At 35.9% G+C, this 13,341-nt stretch overlaps 2 protein-coding genes across 2 annotated transcripts in view; one reads left to right on the top strand and one right to left on the bottom strand.

The window, feature by feature from the left end:
• CDC40 (cell division cycle 40) overlaps positions 1-13,341 on the top strand; it is a 48,068-nt gene that overhangs the window by 14,721 nt on the left and 20,006 nt on the right. The window contains 4 exon segments of the mRNA NM_001075643.2: positions 5,146-5,275; positions 8,357-8,440; positions 9,869-10,008; positions 12,699-12,795. Of these exon segments, the coding sequence (NP_001069111.1) occupies positions 5,146-5,275; positions 8,357-8,440; positions 9,869-10,008; positions 12,699-12,795 (451 nt within the window).
• Positions 11,974-13,341, bottom strand: part of METTL24 (methyltransferase like 24) — a 156,565-nt gene continuing 155,197 nt past the window's right edge. Inside the window, exon 6 of the mRNA XM_015472819.3 lies at positions 11,974-12,062. Within this exon, the coding sequence (XP_015328305.1) occupies positions 12,051-12,062 (12 nt within the window). The 3' untranslated portion in view covers positions 11,974-12,050. The remainder of the gene's footprint in view (positions 12,063-13,341) is intronic.

Below are 13,341 nucleotides of genomic sequence, written 5' to 3'. Positions count from 1 at the left end.
AGGTACCACCCTGAAGGATTTGTATGCCTTATCTCCTTTAGCCCTCTCTACGACCCTATGAAGTACTTGTATCCCTATTTTAGAGTGAGGAATTTAACTGAGATTATACTGCCTGCAGGTGCCATATTTGGGGATTTGATCATTCTTAATCACTCCATAACTATGAGACCATTTAGAAGGCCACAGTGTAGTTTGCAGTTTTGACTATTATAAATTAACAAATTGCTATTTTATTTTGGATCCACTTAGAGAAAAGTATATTTGTTAGCTTCTCTAGAAGCCCATAAGCCTCAGAGAAAATTTCAGACTCCTTAAAATAACACTACTTTTAAGAATAGAAGAAATATAAAAGTTTAGAGGGGGGAAATGCCAGTTACTGTTTAAGATCTGACCAGAAGGGCTGCTGTAAATATTAATGTTAGAATGGGCTTCAGAAGTCAGATAGATGAGAACTTTTATTTTACAGATGAGGAAACTGAGGTTCAAGGTCATAGATCACTAATAAAATATGCTATTGTAATATTTAAACTGTGCTTATGTCTTACAAGATTGAGGTATTCTGCCAATAAAATTGAATTGCGGTGATCTTTTCCAAAATTGTAGAAAATAATAATATACTCTTCTCACCTTAAAATTGTTTATAAATGTTTTATACATTGATTACTGCAATAAATATTCATGAAAAACTTAGCAACAATCTAAGAATAATTACTTGTTCAATAACTTAGGGGTTTTTTCCCTATCTGTGAACTTACAGTTTTATTTCATATAGTCAATTTTTACTTAATGAAATTTCTTAATTCCTGTGGTGTTATAATATACTACTAAGGCATGCATGCTAAGTCACTTTAGTCATGTCCAACTCTTTGTGACCCTGTGAGCCATAACCCTCCAGGCTTCTCTGTCCGTGAGATTCTCCAGGCAAGAATACTGGAGTGGGTTGCCATGCCCTCCCCCAGGGCATCTTCCCGACCCAGGGATCGAATCCATGTCTCTTAGTCTCCTGCACTGGCACGTGGGTTCTTTACCTCTAACACCACCGGGGAAGCCCCATACTACTAAGGCATCAACCCTCAAGTACTCTGCCTGCTAAAAACGTGAGAACCATTGCCTTATAATACATGGTCTCTTAGATTTATCAGCTAATGCCTTAAATTAAAAATGCTTTTCTCCTAAGTTTATAAATAAAGCACTGCTTCACTCAAATGAAAGCTTGCTTACATCAGAAACATTTTCTTTTTTGGTACAATGGCTGAATTAATACTTAAATACGTATATTTTATATGGGAGATTTACAATTGCAGTTGACTACAGTGTACTTCTGTACTGGGCTGGGAAAGATTGAGGCCAGGAGGAGAAGGGAGCAACAGGATGAGATGGTTGGATGGCATCACTGATTCAATGGACATGAGTCTGAGCAAACTCTGGGAGATAATGAAGGACCGGGAAGCCCGTGTGCTATATAGTCCATGGGGTCGCAGAGAGTCGGACACAACTGAGCAACTGAACTGAACAGTGTACTTCAGTATTATCTGAGCTAAAAACTATTGAATACTCATACCTAATTAACTTGAATATCTATTTTTAAAAATCATTTGAATATATATTTACACTTAAACTGGGTTAACTACCAAAAATTGAAAAGAAGCATTTACAAATCAGCTTTGTATATTTTTAAATAGGCATTGTTTTATTTTTTAATGGCTAACCTAGAATTAAGAGTTGCATATTCACACAGAACAGGAACATCTGGGAGAATAATTTTTAAGAGCTGAGCCCTGCTGAATAACATTCTCTGGCTTCCTCTGTTGACATACAATATCTTTGAAGTAAGCTCTGATGGCTGCCAGTAACCAGAAAGTTAAGGAGAGCTAGATGTTGATGAATCCTACCCCAGACAGCTGCCTGTCTCAGTGGAAGATTTTGTCGTTGTTGTTGTCACAGCTTCAATTCAGTTCAGTTTAGTTCAGTTGCTCAATCGTGTCCGACTGTTTGCAACCCCATGAATCGCAGCACGCCAGGCCTCCCTGTGTATCACCAACTTCCGGAGTTTACCCAAACTCATATCCATCGAGTCCGTCATGCCATCCAAGCATCTCATCTTCTGTTGTCCCCTTCTCCTCCTGCCTGCAATCCCTCCCAGCATCAGAGTCTTTTCCAATGAGTCAACTCTTTGCATGAGGTGGCCAAAGTATTGGAGTTTCAGCTTTATCATCACAGTCCTTCCAGTGAACACCCAGGACTGATCTCCTTTAGAATGGGCTGGTTGGATCTCCTTGCAGTCCAAGGGACTCTCAAGAGTTTTCTCCAACACCACAGTTCAAAAGCATCAATTCTTCGGCGCTCAGCCTTCTTCATAGTCCAACTCTCACATCCATGCATGACTACCGGAAAAACCATAGCCTTGACTAGACGGACCTTTGTTGGCAAAGTAATGTTTCTGCTTTTTAATATGCTATCTAGGTTGGTCATAACTTTCCTTCCAAGGAGTAAGCGTCTTTTAATTTCATGGCTGCAATCACCATCTGCAGTGATTTTGGAGCCCCAAAAAATAAAGTCTGACACTGTTTCCACTGTTTCCCCCTCTATTTCCCATGAAGTGATGGGATCAGATGCCGTGATCTTAATTTTCTGAATGTTGAGCTTTAAGCCAACTTTTTCACTCTCCTCTTTCACTTTTATCAAGAGGCTTTTGAGTTCCTCTTCACTTTCTGCCATAAGGGTGGTGTCATCTGCGTATCTGAGGTTATTGATATTTCTCCTGGCAATCTTGATTCCAGCTTGTGCTTCTTCCAGCCTAGCGTTTCTCATGATGTACTCTGCATATAAGTTAAGTCCAAGCACATATAAATTTTCAGACTGTGTTAAGAATAGCACCACAGCTTTCAGTGGCTATGAAGCTGGGCATATCCCAGCCAGGAGTAGGACGTCAGATCTAATTGTCCTTTCAGCTTTTCAACCCTCCCTTGAAGCCCCTCAATAAAATGGTTTGATTAAAAAAAAAAGAATAGTACCACAAGATATACTTTACTGGAATATATGGATCTATATTCTTATGGAAATCATAGTTCATAACACTGAGAATTTTTTTGTAAAAGATGGACAGTTTGACATGTATGACCTGTAGAAGAATTATTCTCTTTTTGTAAAATCTTAATAAAATTAGACTATGGAAATGTACTTTCCTTTTTCAAATCAGAAGTTATAAGCGTAATGATTGGTAATTAATTATACATGATAGGAGTAATGATATGGGCAATGGAGATTTTTATTGTTTTAGAATTTTTTTATCCCCAGAAATATCACATGCCGCTTTGCAGATGTTAACTGGCTATAGCAATTAGATCATCTGGAAAACTTAAGTTGTTTCATTATCTTTAATTTAATGAATGTTCTTATTTTTGTAATAAATTTAATAACTAAATGAAGTTAACTGTAACTTCCAGCATTCAGCAATCTTAATTTTTTTTCCCCTGCATTTCCACCTATCAGCACAGGAAGAAGTAATATGGGCTGTGAAGTCTTGACCTGTCCTACATTTTAATTAGAATAAATAGTAATAAAATATTTATCTATAAATTAGATATCTTAAGATTGAATCATTTTAAACCTAGAAATGGAAGCTGTCAATAGAAAGGAATATTATAGTAATTTATTTTCTTCTAAAGCAGAAAAAATTATACGGCAAATCTAACTTTTAAATTCAGACTTCTGTGCATAGTATAATGTTGATATATAGAGAACACAGCATTCTGGTTAAGAAAAGGTCAGTAGTTTATATTTATGGCTCTGGAAGTATATAATGGAAAAGGTGGTTTCTCATGGTAGTGACCTAAGATGTTCTAACATCAGAATCTTTCTAACATCATGACAGTTCTAACATCATAACAGTTGACCTGTATAGTTCTATGGTTTCCAAAGTGGGAAGTTCATTTTATTCTTTATTTTAAAACTGAAAAGAACTGAATTTTCCTAATACCTTTTTTAATAGCATTAAGCAAATTATTGACTCTGGGCAGGTAAGATATGTCATCTTGACTTTTTTTTCATTTCTAACATGAGAAAGAGAATACCTCTCTAACTTTCCAGAATTTGTGTATGCTGCTGCTGCTGCTGAGTCGCTTCAGTCGTGTCCGACTCTGTGCAACCCCATAGACAGTAGCCCACCAGGCTCCCCCGTCCCTGGGATTCTCCAGGCAAGAACACTGGAGTGGGTTGCCATTTCCTTCTCCAATGCATGAAAGTGAGAAGTGAAAGTGAAGTCGCTCAGTCGTGTCCGACTCTTAGCAACCCCATGGACTGCAGCCCACCAGGCTCCTCCATCCATGGGATTTTCCAGGCAAGAGTACTGGAGTGGGGTGCCATTGCCTTCTCCGGAATTTGTGTATACATCAAATTAAATAACATTTGGAAAGCCATTCTGGAACTCAAAACATTGTAAACAAATAGGTAATAATGGCACTATTTTGTGTAACTTTCAGACATTCATAGTGTGACTTTTCAGAGTGGAAAAGTTGTGTTTACATTTGTAATGTCTTTTCCTAGGACTTTTTCAAGCAGTTTACTTTTATTGTCTATTTCCTGTCTTCTTCCCCCAGTCAGGCTTTGATTAATCTTTCCTTCATTAGTGTTTTCTATATGCCAGACAGTATGGAAAGTATGAGGGTTCTAAGTCTGCACCTTTGAGAAACTCATAATCAAGTAGCAGAGAAACATATGTTTTTGTAATTATATCACCACTCCAAAAATCCCCAAATCATGGTTTAGACAAAACTATAGTGAGTTTCAATTATCTGGAGCAACACTATCAAATAGAACTTCCTGCAGTGGTGAAAATGTAGCAATCAATAATTGTATGTGGCTGTTGGGCTCTTGAATATGGCTAGAATGACTGTAGAACTGAATATTTTAATTAATTTAAACTTAAATAGCTGCATATAGAGTGAGCTAATTGCTCTCCTGTGCTAGTGGCTGACAAACAGTGCTAACAAGCCACTGACTGGTTGTCCTGAATCGTGTGAGGGGAGCAAGTCTGCAAATAGGTTAATCGGCCCCTGATAATTTAGAGTTGAAAATACACTGTGCAATAATTCTACTCATTCTATTGAGAATTTTTTTATTGTTTTTTTCCTCATAACATTGCAGTTTGGACCAGAAAATCCCTTCAGAACCCAGCAAATGGCTGCCCCTAGAAATATGCTTTCTGGATATGCTGAACCAGCCCATATCAATGATTTTATGTTTGAACAGCAAAGAAGAACTTTTGCCACTTATGGTAAGGTGATAAGAGAGTTCAAGTTAAACCTTATTAGAAATGATGTGTGTGTGTGTGTGTGTGTGTGTGTAATAATCAATTTTATCTTCTGGCTTTTTAAATTTATTAATCTGGATGCCTTAAAAGGGTAATGTGTTTTCTTATACATATCTGTAAATATACAGATGGGAAGGCGCACTAGTGTTTTTAGCTGTCATTCTAAACCTGCTCTGATTTCTGAATACTAGAAATATTCTGCAGTCTTAAAAACAGAATGTTTTCTGTTCTACTTTTTGATAGCACTTCTTACTGAATGACTGTTATATGCAGATTGCTATTGAAATTGGTTAATAACAGGATAGACTGAAGAGTATTCTTGCCTGGAGAATCCCATGGACAGAGGAGCCTGGCAGGCTGCAGTCCATAGGGTCGCAAGAGTTGGACAGGACTTAGCGACTAAAGAGGGAGAGAGTCTTAAGAGTTATATTTTAATTTTTTTATGTACTGGTTGACTTCACTCTCTTTCTCAAATCTTCTCTCTGAAAAGTTTTCTGTTGATTACTGAGGGATATCAAGAAATGGAATGGCTACAAGTTAACGTGTATACAAAGCTGGGAATCCCCTCTGAAAGAAGATGGTCTTTATAATATTGTCCTTGTTGTTGGTTCTACAGAACAGAAGTCTGGTCACTTATATCAGATTTGTTCATATTTGGTGGTGCATTTTCTTTCTCTTCATATAATCTACATGTGTAGGTTGAGAGATACATTGATCACCTTCTGCTTTGAAGAACTTTTTGGTAGAGTGATTAAGCAAAGTAACTGAGAATGTTTTTATGCCTGTTGTAGTTGTAATCTTTTTCTGTCCTATCTGCCATTAACTTCCATTATTTTAAGGGAGGGCCCCACAAAAGTTAAGAAAGCAGTATCATGTGAAATATGTATGCAGTGATGCTTTTTAATAATAGTTGTTTTCACTAAAAAATGACATAAATTTTAAACATTTAGGAAAGAGGGAAAAAAGGTTACCTATAACCCTACCATACTGATATGCCTACTTTTAGTGAAATTTATTCCTCCAAGTCTTTTTTATTATACATATTTTGTATTATAGAGCTATAATCCTTCTAAACTGAAAATTTTGCAGCTTTTTTAAAATCAGTATTCTGTCATAAGCATTTTTCAGTGTTACTTTATGATCTCAAAGCTTATTATTTTTAAGAGCTATGTAATACCCTCTGATTGGTTTTATCTCAATTTACGTAATTATTCTAATATTGGAAAGGGTTTCTTTTTTTTTCTAGTTTTTAAAGAGTGATGTAAACTGATTCACTGAATTAGTTTAGAGGTTTAGTACATATAGTCTTAGTTGTTTATCCACAATATATTGGAAACTGGTTGTAAAAAAGATCGTCATATATTAAATTATATTTCACCAAGCCAGGTGACAAAATTCATAGCGAAAGACTCTATACCTCTAAAATCTCCAAAAAGAGTTCAATAACACTTCCAGTCCAACAAAATAAATGCATTGTACCCATTGCTTACATATAAGAGATTCCATGTAAACCTAAAATATATGTGCAGTACATAAAAATCAACCCTGTTACATCATGAATTTATTATATCCTAGCCTATAATGAAACAAACTTATAAAGATTTTGCATATTTTTTTTAGACTTTAGAAAGAAGGGCCTTAAGCAATAGCTTAGATAGTTTAAATCTTTAAACAAGTAAAAGTCAGTGCAGATACCTACAAAGTTCATACAGATACCTACTTTTCTTAAGCTATCCTATAGCAAGAGTAAGCATTTAGAGCTATTCAGTTGGCTTTAGGCCTAGATTCAGAAATAGCTTATTTGGGGGGAAAAAAATAGCTGATTTTTTTTTTTTTTTGCCTCTTCCATCAAGAGAGAGTGGGCTAGGACACAGAATGAACTATTTAGTGGGTTAAAGACATAAAAAGTGAATGTGGGATATACTATGTTAGGCAGCCTGGAGTAAAAAAGTAGCCTCTTGCAAACTAAGAAATGTATGGTCTTATGGAAATCTTAGAACTGAGCACCATTTATTTGAACTTAAACTAGTAAACAAGTTAACCAACCTCAGGTTTAGCAGCCTTTTTTTTTTTTCCCCTCCAGGTAATAAGCAAGTATAACTTTGTGTTAATTTAAAAGTTTTATCATTTTTTCATGAAAAATTCTTGTCTAGCTCCAGATCCTATCTACTTGTTTCTTCTCACTCTTATATATGGAATGTAAAGCTACAGACCTTTCTGTTACCTTCTCCAATGTGCTTAGTACCAGGGAGCAAACCTTCCTGAGACCTTGTACTAGTGTTACATGAGACATGAAGGAGATGGCACAGGAATTCAGCATTACCCAAGTCTCATACTTATCACTCTGTAACTCTGCTGTGATACAGAACAAACATTAACCCTACATTTCTTCCCATTTTTAAACGGTTGTAGCAGTGTTGTAATCTAAGTGTATTATTTTATCTAGTTTATCACAGCCACCTTTACTCCTTATCTGAGAAGATAGTCTCATTTATTGTATCGTCCCACTCACTTATGCTACTGTTTTGTTTTTAGCTCCCATTTTTGGTGTTTATCTGAGTTCTTAGTCTCTCAGTGGTTTGTGTGAATTCTTTTGTCCTATTCTTCCTTTTCTTCTTGGCTTCCTAGCCTGTTCCTTCAGGTTAATGATTCTGAATAGAAACATGGCCCACGAAGAATTGGTCCTCAGAGTATGAGTGGACAGTTGAATGTGATAAAGTGATAACTCTTTTGGAGATAAGCTCAGAGAGATCCAACACAATGAAGGCCTTTAAAATTATCTTGAGCTGCCCGTCACAGGCAACTTTACAATTGAAAATTTGGTTTGCTTTTGATAGAATTATTGTTATGTACATCTTGATGATAAAAGAAGCTGTGACACTTTCAGAAAATAAGGAAGAAATAAAGTCACAAGAAGACAAACAAAAGAAGCTGTTTTCAACATCTTGGGAAGGAAAATGTAAAATGAGTAAATGTGCATAGAATTAAAATGAATTGTAAATGGGAAAAAAATGGAATCAGTAATTTGTACTTTTTTCCTTTCAGGTTATGCATTGGACCCTTCATTAGATAATCATCAAGTGTCTACTAAGTATATTGGTTCTGTAGAAGAAGCTGAAAAAAATCAAGGTAACTTATTTGAAATATTTAATATCAAATATACATAACTATACTTATTGTTTGTAAGTTGACTTTGGAAAGTAGGGAAAGAACTAGTATTTAATTTAACTCCTGATTTTTTTAAACTTGAGACAGTAGAGTGATATAGTTTAGAGCAATGTATTTATATAGTTAGTGTAGAGCTTGCTTTTGCTCCTTACTAGGTGTGCAGCCTTGTAGGGAAGATAGTCATACCTATGGCAGGGAGGGTGAGTTCTTGGCACAGTGCCAACATTGTAGAAATCATTTAAGAAATGAAAATGAATGTATAACTAATTTTAGCAATTTATTTCTCAACACTAATGTAAAGCTCCATTTTAACAGAGCAGAAAAAAATATCATTGTGCATATCTGTGGAAATTGCCTTTAAGGGTTGCTTTGAAGCCGAGTTTGAATATGTGTTTTAAAACATATGTTTGTGCCTGTGTTCATTTTGTACTTACTATAAGACAAAGCATCATACTCTAAATGTTAACTTGCCACAAAGCTCATCAGCCCCTTGGAATCTTATACATACAATGTTGGATAGAAAAAGAATATGCTATTTGTATGAGGGCACTTAGTAACTCTATAGCCTATATGATCAAGCTGCCTTTGGTTTATGAGCTAGATTGTTGTAAAAATAGGATGTTAACAACCTTTTGTTATAACACAGCCTAAAGGAAACTGATTTGAATTAATATAGGTAAGTTTTTCTCTTTGTTAGACCTCTACAAGTTACATCTTTATGTAGCTAAATTCTCAGTTAACAGTGAAATTTTGACTATGGCTCTGGTAAACCTTTCTTTTTCCAATTTAATGACTACACACAGCATGCCACTTTCTATTGATCAAATGAGAATCCCAACTAGAAACATCCTCTTTCTTCCTGTTAAGATTTATGATATTAGAGGTCCAGTTTAGATTGAGTTCACTTGGAAGAAATACAGATTCTTGTGAAACCTTCTTTATATTGTTGTATTATAATATAGTGAAGCAAGTGAAGCAAGGAACACTTATTAATGAAATTTTATCTAATTTGGCTTTAAATTAGAAATTTGTTTATTCTTGCTTTCAGAGGTAAATTTTCCATTACTTAACATTATTAAATTGCTGTTTCTTTCAGAAAGTGGTAAAATCTACTGATAAAGGTCTGTGATTAATTAAAAAGATTGTGTACCATGGCAGGATTACATAGCTGAGTCTTTTTTTCACATATATTAGAATTTGTAAAATATTGCAGTTGCAGCAGTAGAAATCTGCTTTGCCCAGAAGATTGAGTCTCTCTATATATAGCATGAGTCCATATGTCTGGATTCATATAGCTTTTATTTTGTGTTTTAAATAAATCTATGAAAATATATGTGTGTGTGTATATCTTTAGGAAATACCCATATTTGTGATTTCTTTTTAATGTAGGTTTAACTGTGTTTGAAACTGGTCAGAAGAAAATAGAAAAGAGGAAAAAATTTAAAGAAAATGATGCATCTAATATTGATGGTTTCTTGGGACCTTGGGCAAAATATGTGGACGAAAAAGATGTAGCCAAACCTTCAGAAGTAAGCTTTGACATTTTTCACTGCCAGTTCAACTGTATGCTATGTCTCAATGAAGGATATCTGTGTTAATAAATGAGGTTTCCTTAGAGAACTAAATGACTCATCAGAATTTCTCTGCCTTAGTTAACTGAGAAAATACTATAAGATTCCTTTGTTTTTCTTTGGAATAATTTTTGTTTATATTTTTCTGATTTATTTTCTTCCATAATTTTTAGCTAAAATACAGTATTGAACAATTGGTAATAAAAATCACCCTGATAATACTATTAAGGTGCCATGGAGGTTGCTTTTCTGATACCAATGTTCAGATAGTAATTACAAAATCAGCCTTTCTATGATTTTAGAATTGATGATGGGTTTATTTAATTTTTTTAAAATTTTAACAAAGTAGTATCAGATCAGATCAGTCCCTCAGTCGTGTCCGACTCTTTGCGACCCCATGAAGTGCAGTACGCCAGGCCTCCCTGTCCATCACCAACTCCCGGAGTTCACTGAGACTCACGTCCATCAAGTCAGTGATGCCATCCAGCCATCTCATCCTCTGTCATCCCCTTCTCCTCTTGCCCCCAATCCCTCCCAGCATCAGAGTCTTTTCCAATGAGTCAACTGTTTGCATGAGGTGGCCAAAGTACTGGAGTTTCAGCTTTAGCATCATTCCTTCCAAAGAAATCCCAGGGCTGATCTCCTTCAGAATGGACTGGTTGGATCTCCTTGCAGTCCAAGGGACTCTCAAGAGTCTTCTCCAACACCACAGTTCAAAAGCATCAATTCTTCGGCGCTCAGCCTTCTTCACAGTCCAACTCTCACATCCATACATGACCACAGGAAAAACCATAGCCTTGACTAGACGAACCTTTGTTGGCAAAGTAATGTCTCTGCTTTTGAATATGCTATCTAGGTTGGTCATAACTTTCCTTCCAAGGAGTAAGCGTCTTTTAATTTCATGGCTGCAGTCACCATCTGCAGTGATTTTGGAGCCCAGAAAAATAAAGTCTGACACTGTTTCCACTGTTTCCCCCTCTATTTCCCATGAAGTGATGGGACTGGATGCCATGATCTTCGTTTTCTGAATGTTGAGCTTTAAGCCAACTTTTTCACTCTCCACTTTCACTTTCATCAAGAGGCTTTTTAGTTCCTCTTCACTTTCTGCCATAAGGGTGGTGTCATCTGCATATCTGAGGTTATTGATATTTCTCCTGGCAATCTTGATTCCAGCTTGTGTTTCTTCCAGTCCAGCATTTCTCATGATGTACTCTGCATAGAAGTTAAATAAGCAGGGTGACAATATACAGCCTTGATGTACTCCTTTTCCTATTTGGAGCCAGTCTGTTGTTCCATGTCCAGTTCTAACTGTTGCTTCCTGACCTACATACAAATTTCTCAAGAGGCAGATCAGATGGTCTGGTATTCCCATCTCTTTCAGAATTTTCCACAGTTTATTGTGATCCACAGAGTCAAAGGCTTTGGCATAGTCAATAAAGCAGAAAAAGATGTTTTTCTGGAACTCTCTTGCTTTTTCCAGTAGTATATCTATATATGTGTTCTTCATAATACTATGAAATGTATAAAGTAAAACTATAAAACCCTACCTTGCCCTCTCCACCTCCTAATCCTACTGTCTCTATGAGCCAGTCCCTATTCTAGGTCTTAGGGATACAGCAATGAACAAGATTAAGAGAAAATCCTGTCCTCAGGATGCTTACTTTCTATCTCTATCTCATATCCAATTATCTCAGTAATACACATATGCTGCTCTTTATTTATTTTGACTTCTCAGTTACTATAAGGATTTATTACTACCCTATCTTCCTTTTGGATCTTCCCTGGTGGCTCAGATCGTAAAGTGTCTGCCTACAATGCGGGAGACCTGGGTTCAATACCTGGGTCGGATAGATCTCCTGGAGAAGGAAATGGCAACCCACTCCAGTATTCTTACCTGGAAAATCCCATGGACGGAGGAACCTGGTTAGGCTACAGTCCATGGGGTCGCAAAGAGTCAGACACAACGATTTCACTCACTTTATCTTCCTTTTGGGCTTCCTTCATGGCAGAATCTGGTAAAAAAAAATATATATATATCTGCCTGCAATGCAAGAGACCCAGGTTTGATCCCTGGGTTGAGGAGATGCCCTAGAGAAGGAAATAGCAACCCACTCCAATATTCTTGCCTGGGAAACCCCATGGACAGAGGAGCCTGGTGGGCTACAGTTCGTGGGATCACAAAAGTTGGACATGACTTAGCGACTATCCACCACCACCCACTTCCTTTTACTGCTCTTCCCGTAAAAGTTGTGTCACAAATCTGTAGTCATTGCTTATATCCTTATGACTATTAAAATCTGTTTATGAAGAACATTGTTTACTCAAATTCACTGTATTTCTGGTATATACTAGGTTTTCTAATTACCTCATTTTTTTCACTTACATAATTATCATAATACATTAAATTACTCCTAGCTGTTCTAGAAGGAGAGGTTTTGTATTAAATGAGTTTAAAAGTTCAAAAACACTGTGTGTTTAATGCCATTTTGTAATCTGCCTAAGAGTTGAGATTGTTATCCTGGGAGATATACTTGCAGCTATTGCTTCACCAAAAAAGTGCACCTCCTTGTAAAGCATTTATGATCAGCAGTGGCCAGGATGGGGTTCTGGAACATCCATTTTAAAAATTCACTCCTTAATTTCCTTAGGAAGAACAAAAAGAATTGGATGAAATTACAGCAAAGAGGCAGAAGAAAGGCAAACAGGAAGAAGAGAAACCTGGAGAGGAAAAGACAATCTTACATGGTAATATATTTTTTATGCCTCTTCTTTTTTGTGATAAACTTTCAGATATTTACTCTGTTCTCTGTTCATATATTAATTGCCTTTACTAATCAGCTACTGGGAATCATTATATTAAGAATTATATTGGACAATTTGCATCCCAAAGAAATTATAGCAAACTCCTCTGTGTTATAATTAGAGATGGCCACAGATTATTTTTTTGAATTACTAATGAATTTTTTTTAAAGATAGATAAAGGAGATTATGGTTCACAATCTGTGCTTCCCTAAGATAAAGTTGACTCTTTTTGGCATATAATTAGTACCCCAGTCATTTTAACCTTTTCTTTTTAACCAAGCCAAATTTTCTCCAGGTATGATCACAGGTATGTTACTAAAGAACACTTTTAAAGAATAAACTTTGTTTTCAGGTAAGTAGATTAGAGATTTACATGCTCATACTTATTTTGATTTGCAGAAGGAAATACATATTCACCAAAATAAATTATAAATATTCTAGACTACCTGGTTTATTACTAACTAGTTATATTGGGGAAATTATGTAGTG

The sequence above is a fragment of the Bos taurus genome, chromosome 9, assembly GCF_002263795.3.
Source record: "Bos taurus isolate L1 Dominette 01449 registration number 42190680 breed Hereford chromosome 9, ARS-UCD2.0, whole genome shotgun sequence".
In the NCBI taxonomy this organism is placed as follows: domain Eukaryota; kingdom Metazoa; phylum Chordata; class Mammalia; order Artiodactyla; family Bovidae; genus Bos; species Bos taurus.
The sequence above is the reverse complement of the archived record's forward strand: the minus strand, read 5'-3'. Positions and strand labels throughout refer to the sequence as shown.